Here is a 20,390-nt window from a genome sequence, read left to right on the forward strand (position 1 = left end):
ACATTGAGTCATTTTCGTTACCATGTAGCATTCCACTGTATTCATACTTTATGATTTATATGTTCTGCCAATGAGAAATCCTCTGGCTAGCTCTAGTTTTCTGGTAACAAAGGTTGTTAAGAACATTTCTATACATGTATCCAGGCACACAAGTAAATGTGTTAGGTTAGGCACAAGACCAAGTGGGACAGCTGGGTCACCGAATCTCAAGTGTTGTGATATCAAACTGTTTCCTAAAGAGACTGCCCCATGTCAACCCCCTGCCAGCAGTATACGAGAGTTCCTGTTCCTCCCGTTTTCAGTGATACACACAACTGTGTCTTATTTTAGCCATTCCACAGATTAAGTTCATCCTAATTTAACCTGTACTTCCTCAGTGAACAACACTGCACACCTTGTATTTTGACTGGCTATTTGGAGATGCTCTTTTGTGAAGTGCCAGTTCAAGTCTCCTGCCCGTTTTCAATTAGGTATCTTTTTCTTATTGTTTTGCAGGCTTTCTTTATATATGAACGACATAAGCTTTGGTCAGCTAAGCAGTCTACCCCAATGTGGACTGCATTTTCCCTTCTTGATGATCGGAATTCTTATTTTTAGTATAATACACTGCCAGTCTTCTTCATGGTGTTTTTTATAAAATTTTTTAAATGTTTATTTTTGAGAGAGAGAGAGAGAGAGAGAGAGAGCGAGCATGTGAGTGGGGGAGGAGAGAGAGAGAGAGAGAGAGAGAGTGTGTGCACAAGCAGGGGAGGGGCAAAGAGAGAGAGGGAGACACAGAATCTGAAGCAGGCTCCAGGCTCCAAGCTGTCAGCACAAAGCCCAATGCAGGGCTCGAACTCAGGAACCATGAGATCATGACCTAAGCCAAAGTCAGAGGCCTAACTGACTGAGTCACCCAGGTGCCACAGGTTTGTGGTTTTTTGTTTTTTTTTTTTAATGTGTTCAAACTTCCCCCACTGCATGGTCATAAAGATATTCTCCTACATTTTTCTAGAGGCTTCTGGCTTTTGCCTTTAGCCTTTCACACTGACATCTACGATCCACTTGGAACTGATTTTTTATGTACGTTGTGAGGTAAGGATCAAGGTAAGTTCTTCTCCATGTGCCAATTCTCCCAGAACCATTTACTGAAAAGATGTCCTTTCTTCACGTCTCTGAAGGCTGCCTTTGCCATAAATCAAATGTACCTTAACACATGGGTTTGTTTCTTGGCTCCCATTCTGTTCCACTGGTCTACTGATCTCAGTAGTAGTGCCAAGTAGTCTTAATTACTGTAGCTTGAAAAGTCCTAATTATCTGAGAGAACAGATCTTCCCCTTTTGTTTTTTAAGAACTTTTGGCTGTTCTTGACTGTGCATTTTCATATAAATTTTAAATCCGTTTGTCAAACTACACATATATAAAAACTACTACTTACTGTGGTTTTGATTGAGATCACATTAAATACGTAAATTTAGGGACAAAATACTGACTGTTCCAACCTATAATGAGGTTTATGTCTCTACTCAGGCTTCTTGCCTCTTCTTAAGTTATTTTCTCTGTGGAGGTAGCACACATCTTTAATTAGATTTATCCTAGGTGTTTTTTATTACTGATACTATTGAAAATGACATATATTTTAAAAATTCACTTTGTTTTGTTGAATTGTTGCATTCAGTATTCTAAAATAAGATGGTTTTTGTTTGTTGATCTTGGGTCCTACAGTCTGGCTAAACTCACTTATTGACTCTAATATTTCACCTGTGGATCAGACTAGCTACCACCACCTGTTCAATGCTTAATAAAAGTAGGCATTCATGTTCCAGTTAAGTATAAGATTTCCTCTAGGATTTGGCAGAATGGGGGTGGAGGGGTCAGATTAAGTACTGTCCCTTCTATTCTTGGTTTGCTGTAAGTTCTTTTTCAAAACATTATGAACAGAATTGAATTTTTTTTAATGTTTACTTTTGAGAGAGAGAGACACAGACAGACAGAATCTGAAGCAGGTTCCAGGCTCTGAGCTGTCAGCACAGAGCCCTATGTGGGGCTTGAACTCATGAATTGTGAGACCTGAAGTTGGATGCTTAACTAACTGAGCCTCCCAAGCCACCCAGAATTGATTTTTTTTTAAATGCTTGTTTATTTACTTTGAGAGAGAGTGTGAGCCAGAGAGAGAGTGCAAGCAGGGCAGAGTGAGAGGGAGACAGAGAATCCCAGGCAGGCTCCACACTATCAGCACACTATTGACACAGGGGTCAAACTCACAAACTGTGAGATTGGGACCTGAGCCTAAATCGAGAGTCGGACACTTAACCAACTGGGCCACTCAGGCGCCCCTGAATGAAATTGAATTTTATTAAACCCATTCTTTAAAATTATTTTTTAAAATGCGTATTCATTTATTTTGAAAGAAAGTGCATGCACAAGCTGGAAAGGGGCAGAGAGGGACAGGGAATCCCAAGCAGGTTCCATGCTCAGTGTGGAGCCTGACGTGGGGCTCAACCTCCCAACTGTGAGATCATTACCTGGGCTGAAATCAAGAGTTGGACATTTAACAGACTGAGCCACATAGGTGCCCCTTATCAAAGTTATTTTATGCACTGAGATAACCCCCTCTTTTCTGTTGTTGTGATAAATTACATTGGCTTTGTAATGATAAACAAATCTCACAATCCCAGACTATAACAAACTTTGTCATGATAAATAATCCTGGTTTTTTTGGTTGATTTGTTTTGGGGGCTGGATTTAGTTTGCTAATAATTTGTCTAAGATTTTTGCGTGTTATGCATCTTTTGATTCCTATGACTGAGAGTGGACAATAATCTTTCATTCTCAAAATATCCTTTTGTGCTTGCTTCGGCAGCACTAAAATATCCTTTGCTATCCGGGTTGTGCTGGCCTCAAAACAAATTGGAAAGAGTTTCTTCCTGTACAATTCTCTAAAGAGGCTGTGTAGAGTTGGCACTGTTCTCTTTATTAAATGTTTTGTAAGATGTGCGCCAATCGAGGCCAAGAGTTTTTTCTCTTTGAGAAGATTTAAAATTATGAGTTCACATTCTTTAAAAGAGTTATGGAACTATTTATATGTCCATTTCAGTAAGTCACATTTTTAAGAGAATTTTTCTTTGGCGTCCAGGTTTTCATGTTTACTAGCATAAAGTTGTTCATAATACACTCTTCACCTTTAACATCTGTAGGGTCTATAGTGATGTCTCTCTTTTCATGCCATATTGTTTATTTGTTCCTCACTACTTTTATAAGTCTTTTCAAACAGCAAGCTTCTGGCTTATTTTCTGGCTTCTTTCTATTGACAACTTCTTTTCTATTTCCTGAAATCACTGCCTGTTTAAAAAAGTAATTCCTTCTCTTTACATTCTTTGAGTTTAGTTTCCTGCTTTTCCTGCTTTTTGAGATAGATACTTTGCTTACTGATTTTTAACTCTTCTTTCCAAAATACGCATTTAAGAAGCTGAATCCTGCAAGTTTTCATATGTAGTGTTTTCATCATTCAAAATACTTTCTAATTTCCATGGTAACTTCTTTCTAATCCAAAAGCTACATCCACATGTATTTCAACTGACTGAGTTATCCTTTTGTTATATTTCTACGTTAATTGTGTTATGGCCTAAAAATACACTCTATCACTTCAATCCTTTGAAATTTGTTGCAACTTCTTTTATGCCTCAGTTTGTGGTCAACACTTACAAATGGTCTACTTGTCTTCTAAAAAGAGTACATATTCTTCAACATCAAAGGGTATATTCTAAGTATGTCCATTAGGTCACTTGTGTTGCCCAAATGCCCTATTTCCTTACTGATTTTTCATCTGCTCTTTTCATCTGGTAAGATGTGTGTGAGAATTCCCCATTGTGATTGTAGATTGATAGATTTCTCTTTTTAGTGTTTATTTTTGCTTTAAATAATCTATTGCCTTCCATGTGAAATAAACCCTTCCTCATTATGAAATGTCCTTCATTATCTCTAGAATTATTCTTTGCCTTAAAGCTTATTTTAACATTAACATACCCACACCAACTTATTTTGGTTAATGTTTGCAAATTACATCAAACTCGACCCCTCAAATTGTTCTGTGCCCTTATGTTTTAATCATACCTATTGTAAACAGTGTACACGGTGGTTGAATTGATGTTCTACAACCCACCCAATACTTAGTTCACTTACACTAAATTAATTATGGAAATGCCGACACATTTTGCTTTCAATCCTCCATTTTATCACGCGCTCGCTATTTGTCCTACATTAAGTAATTTTCCTTGTGTTCTTTTTTCCCCACATTCTTTTGGATTGACTTTATTACTTTCTTCTTCCTCCATTATTTAGGAATCACACATAAGTCACATCCTCTACCATTTTATCACGACTGTAACATACACAAAGAAAGCAAGTATTTCTCCCACTGTTTTGTCTTTTTAACACTATCTTTCACTAAGCAGAGCTCTTACCTGTGACGAAGTCCAATTTATCAGTTTTTTTGCTTTGATGGCTAGTGCTTTTCACATCTTCTCTAAGACAATGTCCCTTAATCAGGGTCTTAACAAAGAGCTTCTCCCGTGATTTGTCTAAAATTCACAATTCTAAGTTTCCTGCATGGGCATGTAAGCCCCCGCCCACCTCAAGACACGGCCTGCAGCCTGATGTGGGCCCCAGGGAGACGTGGTCTCAGGCTGACCTGGCTATTTCAGCATCAGTCATGGAACACTCTTCTTTCCCTGCTGATGTAATAAAAATTGACCAACAATCTTGAGGCAGATGAAAAATAAGAAGACTTCACTAGTTCCTTTCAAGACTTACCTAATGCCACAATAATGAACACTATGTGCTTCAAGGTTAAGGATAAACAGACCCACAAAATATGACAGCGAGTCCAGAAATAGATCCACAGTATGGCCAATTTCTTGTTTTGACAAAGATGTCAAGGCATTTCATGACGTTCACAAAGCTCATTTACCAAGCCTCCAGCCCCCGATGAAAGGCTGTAGGGTTAACAGCTACAGACCAAGTGTTCCAGCCACCGGGAGAGTTAATAGCCAGGAAAAAGTGTGAAAAACAGTAATAGAGCGGATCAAAAACCCAAACCCAAAGTGCTTTTTAAAGCTTAGTGCTGCTCAGACTACAATAGCCTTTTACATCCCTAAAAGCACTGAGGCTATCTCTGCAGTACAGGTGGCTGTCACATCACTAATACTTCCATCTCGTAGACAGCACTTGAATGCTCACTGAGTACTTTCCCTTGTAACCACTCTGTGAGATGTGACGAGTGGCGCCATCGGCCAGCAGTGACTTATAACCTCAAGTCACCTGTATCCACTGCATAAGGAGGCATGAACTCATCTAACACTTTGGGAAGATTCACACTCAAAATCTTTAAAATAGGTTCTTTAAGATATAGCACGTATTAGGATAACAAACAGGAATTTTAAAAGTTCATCTAACACATTTCTAGATAATGTCTAAGAAATGCTAGCAAGTGTTTCTGTAAGAAGCACTTATTTCTAAAGTATCCTATTTGGGGGAGGTTTTAGTAGATGGATGAGTGTAGTACAGCAGCAAGAGAATGCTTCTTTAGTGTGGCTTTTCCATTTTCTTGAGTGCACAGAACACGGAGTGATACGCTGCACAACCACTGTCCCAGTGATGTCTTCTGCTGGCTTTTACACAACCGCCAGCAATAGGGTAAGTCCTGTAGAGTTTATCATCGAAACAGACCAGGCCGATAAATGTAACAGATTCATCAGCTTAGTGGAAAACACAAATGTTCCATTTTCCCTGGGGCCCCGAGGTTAGCTGTAAGTATGCACCTTATGAACAAATGCTCTATTTTTCCCCAGGGATGTGGGAAGTATGCACCTTCTGAACATATTCACCTTGGGCTGTCAAGCTCCCTCAGCAACTAAAAATATGCCAGCTTAAGTTGTCAACACTACAATGTCACAGTATCAGCAAGTCAAGCGAGTTAGCCTTCATGCCAACCCATGAAATAGCTCAATAAGCCTAATGATTAAAAGATATTTACGTTATGTGCTTTCATTTAATTGTCTGACTTATCTGGTAAGTGAGAACCATCTTAAGTTATTAATGAAGCCTTTATCCTAACCCTGGAGGTAGAACAGAGAAGTGTTGTAAGCAAAAAACAAAATAATAATTTATTGATATTTACTATAGAAACACAATAAATTATACAATTAGTATACAATATTATGAAATAAATTCAATGGCTGAAAACAAACAAACAAAAACACCCTGATAGTTACTGTCAATTCAAAACTGGTAGGATAAAAATTAAAAAGAAAAAAGTAAGTTACAAAAGGGATTAATCTGAACAAAAATATTAAGTGAAACTTTATTTGAATTTAAAGGAAACTAAAGGCTTAATAGAGTACAGGTACAAGAAATGTGTAAGATACACACAGAACGTAAATGAATTTGAAACTAATATTTACAAGCTGTTGAAAAATAACTAACGTTGAAGGCAGCTTCCTTTTTGCAAAAATTTAAACTGAGACCAACTTACTTACCCGAGCTCTGTCATGCCATCTACAAATTCCTTTTTGGTAAATTCACATTGCGTCGCTGCCCTGAATTTCCACGCAATGACCAAAACGCTGACGCTGGCAGGATCCAGGCTTAAGTCGTCACAAAACTGTTGAATCCCGTCAATTCCAATTTTATTTTCATCTTGTGGGTCTACAGTTAAAATCAAGAGAGAGAGAGAGAAGTTATGCTATTTTGAAAAATAACAAAAATGGGTGGTAAGCATCATAGCTCTATGAGATGGCTCTACCAAGCATGTTTCAAATACATCAATCAATAGACCACAATTTTCTACTGTATACGAAATAGCAACAAATGGTAATTTATCCAGAAAAAAAAAATCCCTATTTAAAAAATCTAGGTACTGGAGTTTAGGAGAAGAAAAAAAAGACCACTGCAACCTCTTTGAGAAGACGTCATCGTTAAGAAAAAATTTAATTTCCATAAAGAAAATAAAAACTCAAAGTTTACACAATTCTAGTTTGCCCAAAGACAAACTGCTACACAGAAATACTGCATTGTGGGTCGCCTGGCTGGCTGGCTCAGTAGGGGGAAGCATGTGACTCTCTGATCTCAGGGTCGTGAGTTTCACCCCCATGTTGAATATGGAGATTACTTAAAAAAAATAAAAAATCTTGGGGCTCCTGGATGGCTCAGTTGGTTGAGAGTCTGACTTCGGCTCGGGTCATGATCTCATGGTTTGTGAGTTCAGGCCCCGCACCCAACGGGCTCGCTGCTGTCAGCACAGAGCCTGCTTCAGATCCTCTCTCCCTCTCCCACTCTCTCTCTGTGACCCTTCCCCTCTCTCTCTCCCAAAAATAAATAAACATTAAAAATATATAAATATTCTTTAATTAAAAAAAAATACTGCATTGGCAAAGTGTTTACAATATTATGAGTTTTGGGGGAGCCTGGGTGGCTCAGTCAGTTGAGTATCCGACTCTTGATTTCAGTTCAGGTCATGATCCTGTGGTAGGGTCCCCTCCCTAAGAAATGTGGTGAGAAAAAAGCCCTCAAGATAAGGGAAGGCAACCTGGCCATGTGCATACGTGACATCCCTAACGACCCTGTAACATGAGAGCACCCAATCAGACTGTATGTCTATACGTTACCCGTATTTGGGAGACAAGGAAGTAGAAAATGCATAAAAGGCTACATGGGTACAAGCCCAACTGAGCGGTCCCGGCAGGAATAAAGTTGCTTCCTGGAAAGAAAAGCCTTGGTGTCATGACTCTGCGAGACCCCTGCTACAATCCCAGGGTCATGGGATCGAGCCTCACATCTGGCTCTGCACTGAGCACGGGGCCTGCTTAAGATTCTCTCTCTCTTTCTCTCTCTCTCTCTTCCCCTGTCCCTCTCCCCTGTTCGTGCTCTCTCTCTAAAAAAATTTTTTTTTTAAATATTACATATTTTTATCTCAATTCTGCCAAAGCAATAGAGAAACTCATGTTTTTTTAAGGTGATTTTGTTTGCTATAATTTTAATGCTACTATACAGTATTTAGTTTTCAAAATCGTTTAGTTCATGCATCCACATTTAACAGCTTAGAAATTCAGGCTTCCCTCTGTCCCTATTTCTGGTTTAGAAATGAAATTAAGGAACTTAGCATTTCTTCATCAGGAAATCTAATAAAATCTACTAGAAAAATCTCAGTAAGACCTCACCAAACCAGGTCTAGTAATTTCCAACAAAGTGCATGTATACTAAGATGCCATCACAACGTGTGTGTTAATTCTATTGGTTTAGAAGGCACAACTAGAAAATTTGTAGCCTCTTTGCTCCAATGAAGATTAAGTGTGATAAAATTCTTCCATGACACAAAATCCAACTTTGGTCACTTCAGTACTATATACTATATTTTCATAGACATCTTGTTATTGAAATGAAATGAAAATTTAAAAAAAGAAAAGAAAACAAGTACATAAAATAAAACGAATACCGTAATCAAACAAGCGGAGGCCCAGGCTTCCTCCCGGGCCTGCTCTCCCATATTAATGAGGGAGCAGCTGTCCCGAGGGCTCCTGGTTCTCACCCCCCTCCTTGTCAACACTCCCAGTGCTATACAGATCCCCAGGGTGAGAGCACAGTGGTCCTGCACTGCCCTCACCTACAGGAACACTGACTATTTTAAAGTCACTCTGCAAGGACTCACTCATACGTATACATTAGTCCTAACAAGGTTGTGTCTGTCAGGGCCTTGGAACAGCACGTCTCTGCAGAGCCCACAGGGATCCCACAACGTGTCTACTTGAAAGGCCCAGAACTGCACGAGTAAAGGACGTGAGGGTTAGGTCTCCACTACAGAACGACCCTCACAGGGAGGAACTCTCTCACAGGTGGCTGGACATGTCTGAACACCTCCAGCCACCTGCACGGTGTGTGACCTCCGAGACAGGCCCCATGACAACCTCAGCCAGAGTAACTTGGAGCGCATTACAGCTTATTCAAAATGATGACTTTTCACTTTCAAAACCACTGTTTGTTTTCCAAATACAAACCTGGTTTTTCTACTACAGAGTATGTTTCTGTGCCATGATTAAAAAAAAAAAATGCAGTTTTAAATCTGTTTTCAGATCTAAATAGATTAAAATACACATACAGTATTTTCAAAAGTGAAACATGAAAATAATACGTCAACAAGAATTTAAAGCCAAGTGAGTTATTCTGTTTAGGTTAATACTTGGTTAAATGAGGGTTTTGTGTATTTTTTTTTTTTTTTTTTTTTAGGTTTTGGAAACACAAGATTAGCCTTAGAAACTGCTAGAAAGGAAAAGTAAGTCAACTCTTGACTAGTGGCTGCCTCTGTGATGACAGCACAGACCTGACACCCGATATGAAATCTGAAAGGCTGCTGAAATCTGAGCCGTCTGGATGTGTACAGACCTGTCACCAGACTTGGGCAGCGTGACCGAATCCACACAGGGAGAGTGCCGCTCTAAGCGCTGGTGTTCCTAACAAACCACCATCCCCAACCTGTAACACAAAAGTCTCTTCGCCAGGAGCGGCCCCTGAAGCCGCCCCAACGGCCAGGTGGCTCCAGGGCCGCCGCACAGCCACGCTGTGCGAGCACAAGAGGACGTGTACCCACAGATCCGACTTTCTTCTAGGAGCTGGTCCTGTTCTTCAACAGCCCTCTCGCCACCAGGGTGCCAGCTTACCCGGCAGCGCTGGGGGGAAACCGGGGTCACAGCCCGGCCCGCCACCCCCCACCCCGGCCCGGGTCGGCTACCAGGTGAGGTTCCCCGGAAGCGCAGGGGCCTCTGCGGCTCAGCATCAGCAGCTCAGGAGGCAGAAGGGTCCCGGGCGCCCCAGAGACAGAGGCGGGCTGCCCGCGGCCGCTCTTACCTCTATGCTTGTTGCTCTTACCTCTGTACCTGTCGTACAGCTGCTCCAGCTTCCTCCTGTCCACTGCGCTTCTCATGGGGCCCGCGGCAGGAGCGACGGCGCGTGGGGAGTCGGCGTGGTCACCTCCGGCGTCTACCTGGCCTGTGCTCCGCAGCACATGGCACCACTCCGGCCAGCCTGACAAAATGCCACAGGCTCAGGACCTTGTCCCTCGGAGACGGCTTACGTGTACGCTCTGGGACGTGAGAGCACGAGGAAGGCCAGGCGGCTGGGACACGGCTCCACTTCAGTTTCCCACCGCCACTGCCGGTATTTGCACCGGACCTCGTGCTTCCTCGCTGGCTCCCCTTCTTCGCGGGGCCCCGGGCCACAGCATCACATGGCTCCGTAGTCAGGAAGACCGCCCCGTCCTCTGAAAACCGGGATGACGGCATCTATCTGGCGATAAACATGCCAACGACTGTGAGAATCAAGCTTTTACACAAAATACGCTGTAATCTCTAACCACTTTGATTTGCATAAAACTCTTTATTCCCAGTCCCCGTCCCTCCCCACCCCCCCACCCCCCCCAGTCTCAGGAAAATCCCTCTTTTACACACTGTAGCTCTCTGATGCAGTGAGGCTGGGTGTCTGACCCCAGGCATGACCACATCACCACGGCCTGTGGCGGGGGAGGGGGGGGGTCCTCTTTAGCCTCAGTTAAGTTCAGGATCTAATGAGGGCTGTACAGTTTGGAAACATCATTTAGATTTTTCCCAGTTTAAAATCAGCAGAGTCACACTGATGAAAACATATACAGGTAACTAAGAATAGTGTTAAGCATAACTTACTAAAGTTCCAAAAGCAGCCACAAAAAGCCCGTTATGACTAAATGAATCACAAACAGATCTGTGTACCTGAGCCAGAAATTAAAATGGGAACACAGGGCAGAGGCTGGGGCAGGCAGAAAATAGCAAACCGGCCAGTAACCACGCTATATATAGTATGTAAGGAAACAAAATAGCATTCTAGCGCTTCCAGGCAGGGGACGGCTAAATTTCTACTTATCTAAGGTAACCTGATGAAGAGGGCACCAGAAATGAAAGTGAATCACCACCTTCAGTGAATCACCACTTTCTGTAAATCAACACAGACTCTACAATCTACTGGATGCTAATGCTTTACACAAATGCTTTACAAAATAACAGAAGGGGAAGTTTCACGTAAAAGGAGGGATTCTTGATCTTGTGCTAAAAAGGATGAGACAGTTTATAAAAACACACAGAATAAGTTCTACCTTCCGGAAACCTGTAGTGGAATACAACATGGAGCCAGGGAAACTGAGGAGGAAAAAAGGAGAGTCAGGGACGAGATTCAGACATGCGCACCAGACACAAGAGCTGGAAGCGGGCTGAAATTCGGCTCAGCCTCCCGGCCGCCAAACCACAAAAGAAAACAGGATTAGTTAGGAAATCTGTTTTCGTAAGATTTAAAAACCTACCAGTGGCCCAGCAGTGGCCTGGCTCCTCCTGACACGGAACCGCGAAAGAGCAGCCTCTGTGCGGCTCACAAAAGGGTAACTGCAGCGTGTGTCCTCTGTCCCAGACTGACTCCTCCCCCCAATGCCAAGGGTAAACAGCACGGTGGCCAGAGCTGCTTAGCTTCCTCCGGCCTCCCTCACAGCGTGCTGAAGCCAAAACAGCAGAGTGCAGTTCAGCAGAATGACGGATCAAACACACGGCTCTCCAGGTACAGTCTGGGCACCCCAGGCTCCCGAGACTGCACAAGGGTTCCACCAAGGACAAAACTATCTTCGCAACAACCCCAAGTCATTATCTGCTTCTCTCACTCTCACTGGGGTGAAGCAGAGGCCACATGACTTGCTGATGTGGGGTTCAAACTCATGAACCATCATGACCTGAGCCAAAGTCGGACGCTCAACCGACTGAACCACCCAGGCGCCTCAATTTTTTAAAGCGCATAGGGGACTAGAACTAATTAAGTCTGAGAACTGCTGATCTAGTGTAACATGGGGCACTGGCCTTTTGGCTACTTAGAACAATGACTGTTGATGATTTGGGGTCTCGGGTCCCTTCTGGAATCTGGTGAAAATCACAGATCATCTCTCCAGTAAAGCAAGTGGTTTTGCATAAAATTTTGGGGTTTTCACACATCATTGGAGCCCATTAGTTCCTCAGAGGGTAAGGGAAGGTGAAACTCAGTTACAAGGCCTAGGGAGCTACATCAGGGGTCACTGGTCTCTGTTGCAGCTACTCAGCTCTACAGTGTGGATGATGGACATGCTCTGCACCAATAAAACTTTACTGACACACAGGCAATGTGCCTGTGGGCTGTGGCTTCCAGTCCCAATCTAGACTCTAGGGGAATATACAGAATGTATACCCTGTATGCTATTTCCTGAAATTGAGCCACTTAAAAAACTAGACAAAGAGCCTGGGGTTATATCTTCTGGTTAAGATAAAATTTAGCTAAATTAGGGCAGCCCCCATATGCTTTGACAGTGAGCTGACAAAAGGTAAAGCATCTTTTTTGAAGGTGATGGGCTCCCCAGGGGAGGGTGGACAAAGCCAAGGGCTCCCTCAGAAACTAAACTGGAGACAGATGTCTGTCCCCCACCTGGCGCATCACTAGCAATGCTCATGACATCTGTATCATGTAAATCGCCACCAGTGCAACATTTTAAAATTCTGTCATGGTTGTAAAATAAAATAACATACAATGAACTCTGACTATGCTACGACAGGGATGAACCTCGGAAACATCACACCAAGTAAAATAAGTCAGACATGAAAGGCCACATGTTGTATGTTGTGTGATTTCACTTATATGAAATATCCAGATGGGCAAATCCATAGAAAGCAGACAGGTGGTTCCCAGGGACTGGGGTGAGTGGAGACTGACTATTCAATGGCACAGGGTTTTCTTTGAGGGTGATGATGTGTTTTGGAACTAGATGCAGGTAGAGACAGCACAACACTGATTCTACTCAATGCCACTGAATTGTACATTTGAAAATAGCTAATCTTATGTGGATTTTACTTCAAAACAAAATTTGAACATAGTACTCTTAGAACCTCCAAGATTATTCAACACAGTAACGTACTGTAAGGTAATTGAATTGGTTAACTAGCATTATATGTTGACAGATCCGTGCCAAGTAAATGTTGTCAGACGTCTGGAAGATGTGCTGTCTGATCTTGAGGTATTTTCTTGATAATCACGTCTTAAAGCTTCTCCTAACATTGACAAAAGAGTTATATCAACAGCGTAAAGGAAAATACTCTCTGAAAACTCTAGAAAAAGAGGTACAGGAGTACATGGACCCAAGCCAGGCAAAGTGACTTGAATTGTTCCTATGCCAGTTATCAAGCGGGGAGACCAGCAGATAGGGAAACAAACAGATCCTTCCTCAATCTACTCCAGGTGACTTAAAGGTCAGATCCCACAACGCTGAGTCTCAGAGTGGTACTAAGGTGTTGTTGTTGTTTTTTTTTTAATGTTTACTTATTATTGAGAAACAGAGAGCATGAGCATGGGAAGGAGAGACAGAGAGAGAGGGAGACACAGAATCTGAAGCAGGCTCCAGGTTCCGAGATATCAGCACAGAGCCCGACATGGGGCTCGAACTCACGAACCGCAAGATCATGACCTGAGCCGAAGTCAGACGCTCAACCAACTGAGCCACCCAGGAGCCCCATAGCGTGTTGGTTTTGAATGAGCAACAGCAGCCTCAGGTCTAAGCTTAACCCCTAAGTCTGTGGCCGGAAGGAAATGGAAGAGGACTGTCAGCAAACATGCAACAATTTGATGTGACCCCTTACACGTTTCTCCATAAAAGAATGGTGATTAAAACAATAATCAGTAAGTATAAAAACTATGCATGCTTCATGTCCAAAAAGAATGAAGAGACTTAAGTTGGAATCTGTAGAAAAAGAAATAAAGCTTTCTAGAAAAAAAAAGCCTCATAAACTGAAAAATTACAGGGGAAAGAAGCAAACTCTGGATCCATTAAAACAGACTAAATCCATGTAAAATTAATAAAGGCCTATAAATTGGCAGGGCCTGTCCTTCATGCTCTGGTGGCCCTCATTGAGGCTTTACTACAGCAAAGAAATTAAATTAAGTGTGTGTGGTGGGGGGAGGTGTAAGTTCAATTGTCATACTTTGTTAAAATACACAAACTTCTTTTTTTAAGTTTATTTATTTTGAGAGAGTGCACACGCGTGTGCAAGTGTGGGAGGGGCAAAGAGAGGGCGAGACAGAATCCCAAGTAGGCTCTGCGCTGTCTGTGCAGAGCCCAACGTGGGGCTCAAACTCATGAACCATGATATCATGACCTGAGCTGAGATTAAGAGTCAGATGCTTAACCGATTGAGCCCCCAGGTGCCCCAAAACACACAAAATTCTTGAAATCAAAGTATGGACAATCCAGTAGAAAATCAAATAAAGTCTCTAAACTACAGATAAAGTCTAAAACATTTTAACTGTGACCTTGAAAAAAAATCACTTACATAATTTGGGCACCAAGACTGCCCATATACAAAAGGAAAAAAAGTTCTTGCAATGCCTTCGGTAGAGACTTAACACGACAGAATCCTCAGTTAGGGCCAAATTCCAAGGGGTGGTCAGCACAACCACATGGGTCAAATACATAAACTTGCTCCAGTTTTCCGCTTTGGTATCCAGCAGGCGGGGGGTGAGGTTAAAATACACTCTCGGACCTCCCCCCTGTGCACTAACTACGAGGTCCTCTTCCGCTGGTTAAGCACCGAGCCCTTCCCCTTCCCTCCCCTCCTGTGGTGGGTGCATCCTGCCTGGGCAGCACGCTGAGCCACCAGGATCATCCAGAAACTTCCGGCCGCACGGCCCACCGAGCTCCCTCTTGGTTTCCGAGCCAACTCTCTCAGTCTTCTTGTCTCTCTGGGCAGCCCTTCTCGGTCTCCGTCTTTGCTGCTTTTACCCCCCGAGTTCTGCCCTCAAGCCTCTGCTCTTTGCCCTACACACTCCTCCCAAACCATCTCTCTCCTGTTGGAAATCTGCTCACCAGCCTCTCACTACCATGAGGACAAAAGCGAGCATGTTCTTCCTGAGCCCCAGAAGACCCTGCACAACCTGACTCCAGTTCCCTCAGCAGCCTCCCACGGGCCACGTTCCCCTGACTCTGCACTTTCCGTAGGCAGCCGCATCTGCCAATTCTGGGGACTTACCACCGAGCTTGTTCCTGCTGCCCAGGGGACCGCAGCTGTCTGGCTGCCCTCCCCACCTCACTCGGTCTGGAGAATTCAGCCCACACAGCATCAGTTCCCGTTACTGTGGCTTTGCCATCACTGCCCCAGCATCCGGCGCCACTCACCCACCCCATACATTCCCAGAACCTGTGCCTCTCCCCAGCCCTTATCCCAACTGTAATAAAACGGTCGTGCTTGTCTCACTGCTAGGACATGGGCTCCGTGAACACCAAACCCACACGTTTCTGCTCACCATCAACCCCCAGCACCGTGTACACTACCTTTCTTGCACAGAGAAACCTCTGAATTTATTGAATAAACGATGAAACCCACCAGCTACCATGGCTTCCACTACATTTCAAAACAGGCGTGTGCTTCCCGAAGCCCCTCTTCTGAGCTGCAGATCCGTATGTCCGACCAGCCAGGAGATTCCTCTCTCCTCTCATCCCTACTGCGTTGTTTTCCCACGTGAACCTGCTCTTCCTTCTACAGTTCCTAATTTGGTCAATGATACCACCACCTGCTCAGGTACCCGAGCTGCGTCTGAATAGTTCAGTGAAGGTCCTCCCTCTGCCTCCTCTCATCCTTCTCATTCCGACAGAAAATCTTTGATGCAAGTCTTCACCTCTTCCCACCTAGATTATTACAACAGCTTCCTAATTGGTCTCCCCTGCAGCCCTGACCGCTCTGATCCAAATCCTCCTCTCCTCTTGACAAAACACAAACGTGGTCACATCACTCACACACACCTCGCCTTCTCAAAAACTTTTTATGGCTCCCATCAGCTCCTGGATAAACCCTACAGTCCTCAGCACGGAATACAAGGCTGCTTGTGCAGTGTTCCCTTCCTTGACTCTCAATTCCACCTGCTAGCCACAACGGATTCGTGCTCATGCTCAAAAGCGCTACCTTCCCCGCTTCATCGACAAGTTGCTAGTTTGCCCAAAACGTCCTTCGCTCCTCGTTCACTGGATGCTCGCGTTTCCGCGGAGGCACGGTTCACTCCGTTGTTCGCTAAGTGCCTCCATTTCGTCAGACACCCGTCAGGTTCCCACCTGCGTGCCTCCCTGCAGGGCCCCCAGGGCCGGAGGCCCGGCGGAGACCCCGCCGCCCCCGTGACCTTTGCGCCCAGCGCCCCCCTACCCCCGCCTCCCAGCGCTCCCCGGCCCCCAGGTACGCAGAAGGGACTCGGCGGCAGGCGATACCGCAGGCCACCTACCATTCTCCCCGGCGCGCCCCAGCTTCTCGCCGGCTCCGGTCGTCTGCGCAGGGGCCCCGGCTCGGCCGCGCTGTCCTCGTCCTCGGCGTTCGCTCCCGGGACACCTGCCGGGGAAGGGGCGCAGGGGCACAGAGGCAGGTTCCGCCAGGGGAACTCCATCACCCGGCGTGCACAGGGCCACCCAGAGGCCCACGACACCCCTCAGACCCCGCCCCTCTCCAGCGTGCACCGCGTCGCCCGGGGGCCCATGGGACCCCACCTCCCTCGCTCCCTCCTCACTGCTGCGTGCACAGCGCCGCCCGGCGACAATGTGACTCGCGGGCATCGCTCCCGCCTCCGACCCGGCACTGCGCTGCCCGGGGTCCGACGGCACCCAGGCCGGCCCCGTCCTACAAATCCCGACGCGCACTGCGCCGCCAGGGGGCCGACGGGACCGGGGTCTGCCCCGTCCTACAAATCCCGATGCGCACTGCGCCACCGGGGGCCGACGGGACCTAGGCTCCGCCCCTTTCAGGGGAACGCGTTTCGGTGTGGGCAGCGTCCGCCGCGGTGGCCCTCCTGAGAGGGCGACGGACAGCCAAGACCCTCCCCGCGCCCGACCGCGTCCTCGTCCTCGTCCCCTCCCGGTCCCCGCCCTGGGGGCGGGCCTGCCGCCTGGAGAGGGATGCGGGTAAGGTGCGTCCCTGTCCGCTCCTTGGCTCGCAGCGCCGGAGAACCAGACGCACCGCTGTCGGGCCTCGTCCAGGTGAGCACTGCTCGAGGTTCGGGCGAAAGGCGCCGGGCCTCGAGGCTCCCTCCGGGGGGTCTCCCCTTCCGGGGGTCCCCTTTCCTGGTCTCCTCCTCCTCGGTCTCTGTCCCCGGGGTCTTCCTCCCCGGATCTCGCACCCGGGGTACCCACCCGCCCCCGGCCTCCCCTTCCCGGGTCTCCCTCCTCGGTCTCCGTCACCGGGGTCTCCCACCCGGGGTGCTCCCTCCCCGGTCCCTTTCTCCTCCCTTCCCGAGGGTATCCCCTCTCCCGGACTTCCTCACCCGTTTCTCCTCTCTCGTGGCGGGGGCTGCCCTCGGGGTCTCCCTTCCTTCCCTTCCGAGGCCTCACGCAGACCGAGCCTCTCGGTTCGAGTCCCGTTCTCCATTTCTACTCCTGCGTGGAGCGTGGAGGAAGACTGCTTCTAAAGACAGGGGTCCTGGCAGTGGTTCTGGAGGGCTGTGAGCGGGACAGTGATGGGGTGTCCGGCCTCTTGCACCGCCACGACTTAAAGTTTATGGGTAAAACTGGGGAAGCTGCCAAAGTAAACGGTTGGCATGTCCGTTCATAGGTTCCCCAAGCAGAGGCTCTACAGTTCTCACCGGTGTGGTGGCTACTCTAGTTAACGGGAGGCACACGGAAGATCCAACGCGGCCTGCCACTGCTGTGCCTCCCCTCCAGGCCTCCACCTCCTGGCAGAGGGAGGGGAGACCCGCTGAGGGCTGGATTTCAGAGGCCAGCTCACCTTCCCAGCAACATAAGCTGGGAGGTGCCATCCCCAGTGGTGTGAGGGTGCCAGCCAGTGGTCTCCTTCACTGGTCCCCTTTTAGCCTGGGCCTGCCTTCGTGGTTCCAGAGAAAGAGCCAGCGCAGGTAGCTGATCTCTGACCTTCTTTAAAGGCTCTGCCTCTGGGTCCTTTTTGGATCTTGCTTGGTAGCACCTGAGTAAACATAAGTAATGGTTGAACACTTTTTGGGAACACGGTTAGGCTTTGATCACATTTGTTAGTTTACATAATTACCTAGGTATAAGGTAGTTCTGCTTTTTCCTGTTTAAACGTTTTTCTGATCATTCTTTGGATCAGAGTGTCTTACTGGTTCCAGTTTTTTTCTTTTAATACCAACTTTTTAAAACGTAGTACATCAGTGGTTGAGTTACTTAATGGAATAATGGTTTTGTAGTTCAGTTAACATCAAGTACTTTAAAGCTTCTTAATATCTGTAAAAATTTTTCTTTCTCTTTCCTTCCTCTCTCCCTTTTGTAACTTATTCTCTAATTCTTTTTCTAATTAGATATGAATCTGGAAGTTGTATTTATAAGATTATAAGTATTTTATCTTTTAAGAATTATGCTTTTATCATTCAGTTTGTTCACATTTAAAATATGGTTTTTGTGGTCCCTGTCAAAATAACTCCAGCATTCTTCACAGAGCTAAAACAAACAATCTTAAAATTTGTATGGAACCAGAAAAGACCCCAAAGGGCCAAAGCAATCTTGAAAAAGAAAACCAAAGCAGGAAGCATCACAATCCCAGACTTCAAGCTATACTACAAAGCTCTAATCATCAAGACAGTATGGTACTGGCACAAGAACAGACACTCAGATCAATGGAACAGAATAGAGAACCCAGAAATGGACCCACAAACAATGCCCAACTAATCTTTGACAAAGCAGGAAAGAATATCCAATAGATTAAAGACAGTCTCTTCACCAAGTGGTGCTGGGAAAAATGGACAGCGACATGCAGAAGAATGAACCTGGACCACTTTCTTACACTAGACACAAAAATAAACTCAAAATGGATGAAAGACCTCAATGTAAGACAGGAAGCCATCAAAATCCTCGAGGAGAAAGCAGGCAAAAACCTCTTTAATCTTGGCTGCAGCAACTTCTTATTCAATACATCTCTCTACAAGCAAGAGAAACAGAAGCAAAAACGAACTATTGAGACCTCATCAAAATAAAAAGCTTCTGCACAGCGAAGGAAACAGTCAGCAAAACTAAAAGGCAACCGACAGAATGGGAGAAGATATTTGCAAATGAAAAAGCAAATAAAGGGTTAGTTCCAAAATTTATAAAGAACTTACCAAACTCAACACCCCCCCCGAAAAATATAAATAATCCAGTGAAGAAATGGGCAAAAGACATGAATAAACACTTTTCCAAAGAAGACATCCTGATGGCCAACTGACACATGAAAAGATGCTCAACATCACTCATCATCAGGGAAATACAAATCAAAACCACCATGAGATACCACCTCACACCTGTCAGAATGGCTAACAGTAACAACTCAGGCAACAACAGATGTTGGCAAGAATGTGGAGAAAGAGGATCTCTTTTGCATTGTTGGTGGCAATGCAAGCTGGTGCAGGCACTCTGGAAAACAGTATGGAGGTTCCTCAAAAAAATAAAAATAGAACTACCCTATGACCCAGCAATTGCACTACTAGGAATTTACCCAAGGGATACAGGAGTGCTGTTTCGAAGGGGCATATGCACTCCAATGTCTATAGCAGCGCTATTAACAATAGAGTATGGAAAGAGCCCAAATGTCCATCGACGGATGAATGAATATAGAAGATGTGGTATCCATATACAATAGAGTATTACTCGGCAATCAAAAAGAATGAAATCTTGCCATTTGCAAGGATGTGGCTAGAACTAGAGAGTATTATATTAAGCGAAATGAGTCAGAGAAAGACAAATATTATATGACTTCACTCATACGAGGGCCTTAAGATACAAAAAAAGATGAAGGGGCGCCTGGGTGGCTCAGTTGGTCGGGCGTCCGACTTTGGCTCAGGTCACGATCTCACTCTTCGTGGGTTCGAGCCCGGCGTCGTGCTCTGTGCTGACAATGTGGAGCCTGCTTGGGATTCTCTGTCCCTCCATATCTCTACCCTTCCCTCTCTGTCTCTCTCTTTCTCAACAATAAACATTAAAAATATTTTTAAATAAAAAAGTGAATGGGGCGCCTGGGTGGCTCACTAGGTTAAGCATCCAACTTCAGCTCAGGTCATGATCTCACGGTTCATGAGTTCGAGCCCCACTTCGGGCTCTGTGCTGTCAGTTCAGAGCCTGGAGCCTGCTTCAGATTCTGTGTCTCCCTCTCTCTCTGCCCCTCCCCCACTCACGCTCTGTCTCTATCAAAAAATGAATAAACATTAAAAAAAATTTTTTTAAAAGATACAAAAAAGACGAACATAAGGGAAGGGAAGGAAAAATAATATGAAAACGGGGACAAAACATAAGAGACTCTTAAATATAGAGAACAAACAGAGGGTTGCTGGAGGGATTGTGGGAGGGGGTATGAGCTAAA

The 20,390-nt window shown here is 45.3% G+C and overlaps 2 protein-coding genes across 12 annotated transcripts in view; one reads left to right on the plus strand and one right to left on the minus strand.

The window, feature by feature from the left end:
* Nucleotides 1–16,736, minus strand: part of DCUN1D2 (defective in cullin neddylation 1 domain containing 2) — a 31,357-nt gene extending 14,621 nt beyond the window's left edge. The window contains exons 1-3 of one of the 3 annotated variants that reach the window (XM_045482572.1): nucleotides 16,324–16,736; nucleotides 9,898–10,314; nucleotides 6,516–6,684 (exon numbers count right to left, since the gene is read on the minus strand). In XM_045482572.1, the coding sequence (XP_045338528.1) occupies nucleotides 6,516–6,684; nucleotides 9,898–9,952 (224 nt within the window). In that variant the 5' untranslated portion in view covers nucleotides 9,953–10,314; nucleotides 16,324–16,736. Of the gene's footprint in view, nucleotides 1–6,515; nucleotides 6,685–9,897; nucleotides 10,315–11,356; nucleotides 11,482–16,323 lie in introns of those variants that run through there. The other 2 variants (XM_045482580.1, XM_045482573.1) reach the window with 2 other exon arrangements.
* Nucleotides 16,737–16,817: 81 nt separating this feature from the next.
* Nucleotides 16,818–20,390, plus strand: part of TMCO3 (transmembrane and coiled-coil domains 3) — a 51,961-nt gene continuing 48,388 nt past the window's right edge. For all 9 annotated transcript variants that reach the window (XM_045482545.1, XM_045482518.1, XM_045482538.1 and 6 more), the window contains exon 1: nucleotides 16,818–17,068. The gene's annotated coding sequence lies outside the window, so the exon portion shown is untranslated. The remainder of the gene's footprint in view (nucleotides 17,069–20,390) is intronic.

This window comes from Leopardus geoffroyi, chromosome A1, assembly GCF_018350155.1.
Source record: "Leopardus geoffroyi isolate Oge1 chromosome A1, O.geoffroyi_Oge1_pat1.0, whole genome shotgun sequence".
Taxonomy (NCBI): Eukaryota; Metazoa; Chordata; class Mammalia; order Carnivora; family Felidae; genus Leopardus; species Leopardus geoffroyi.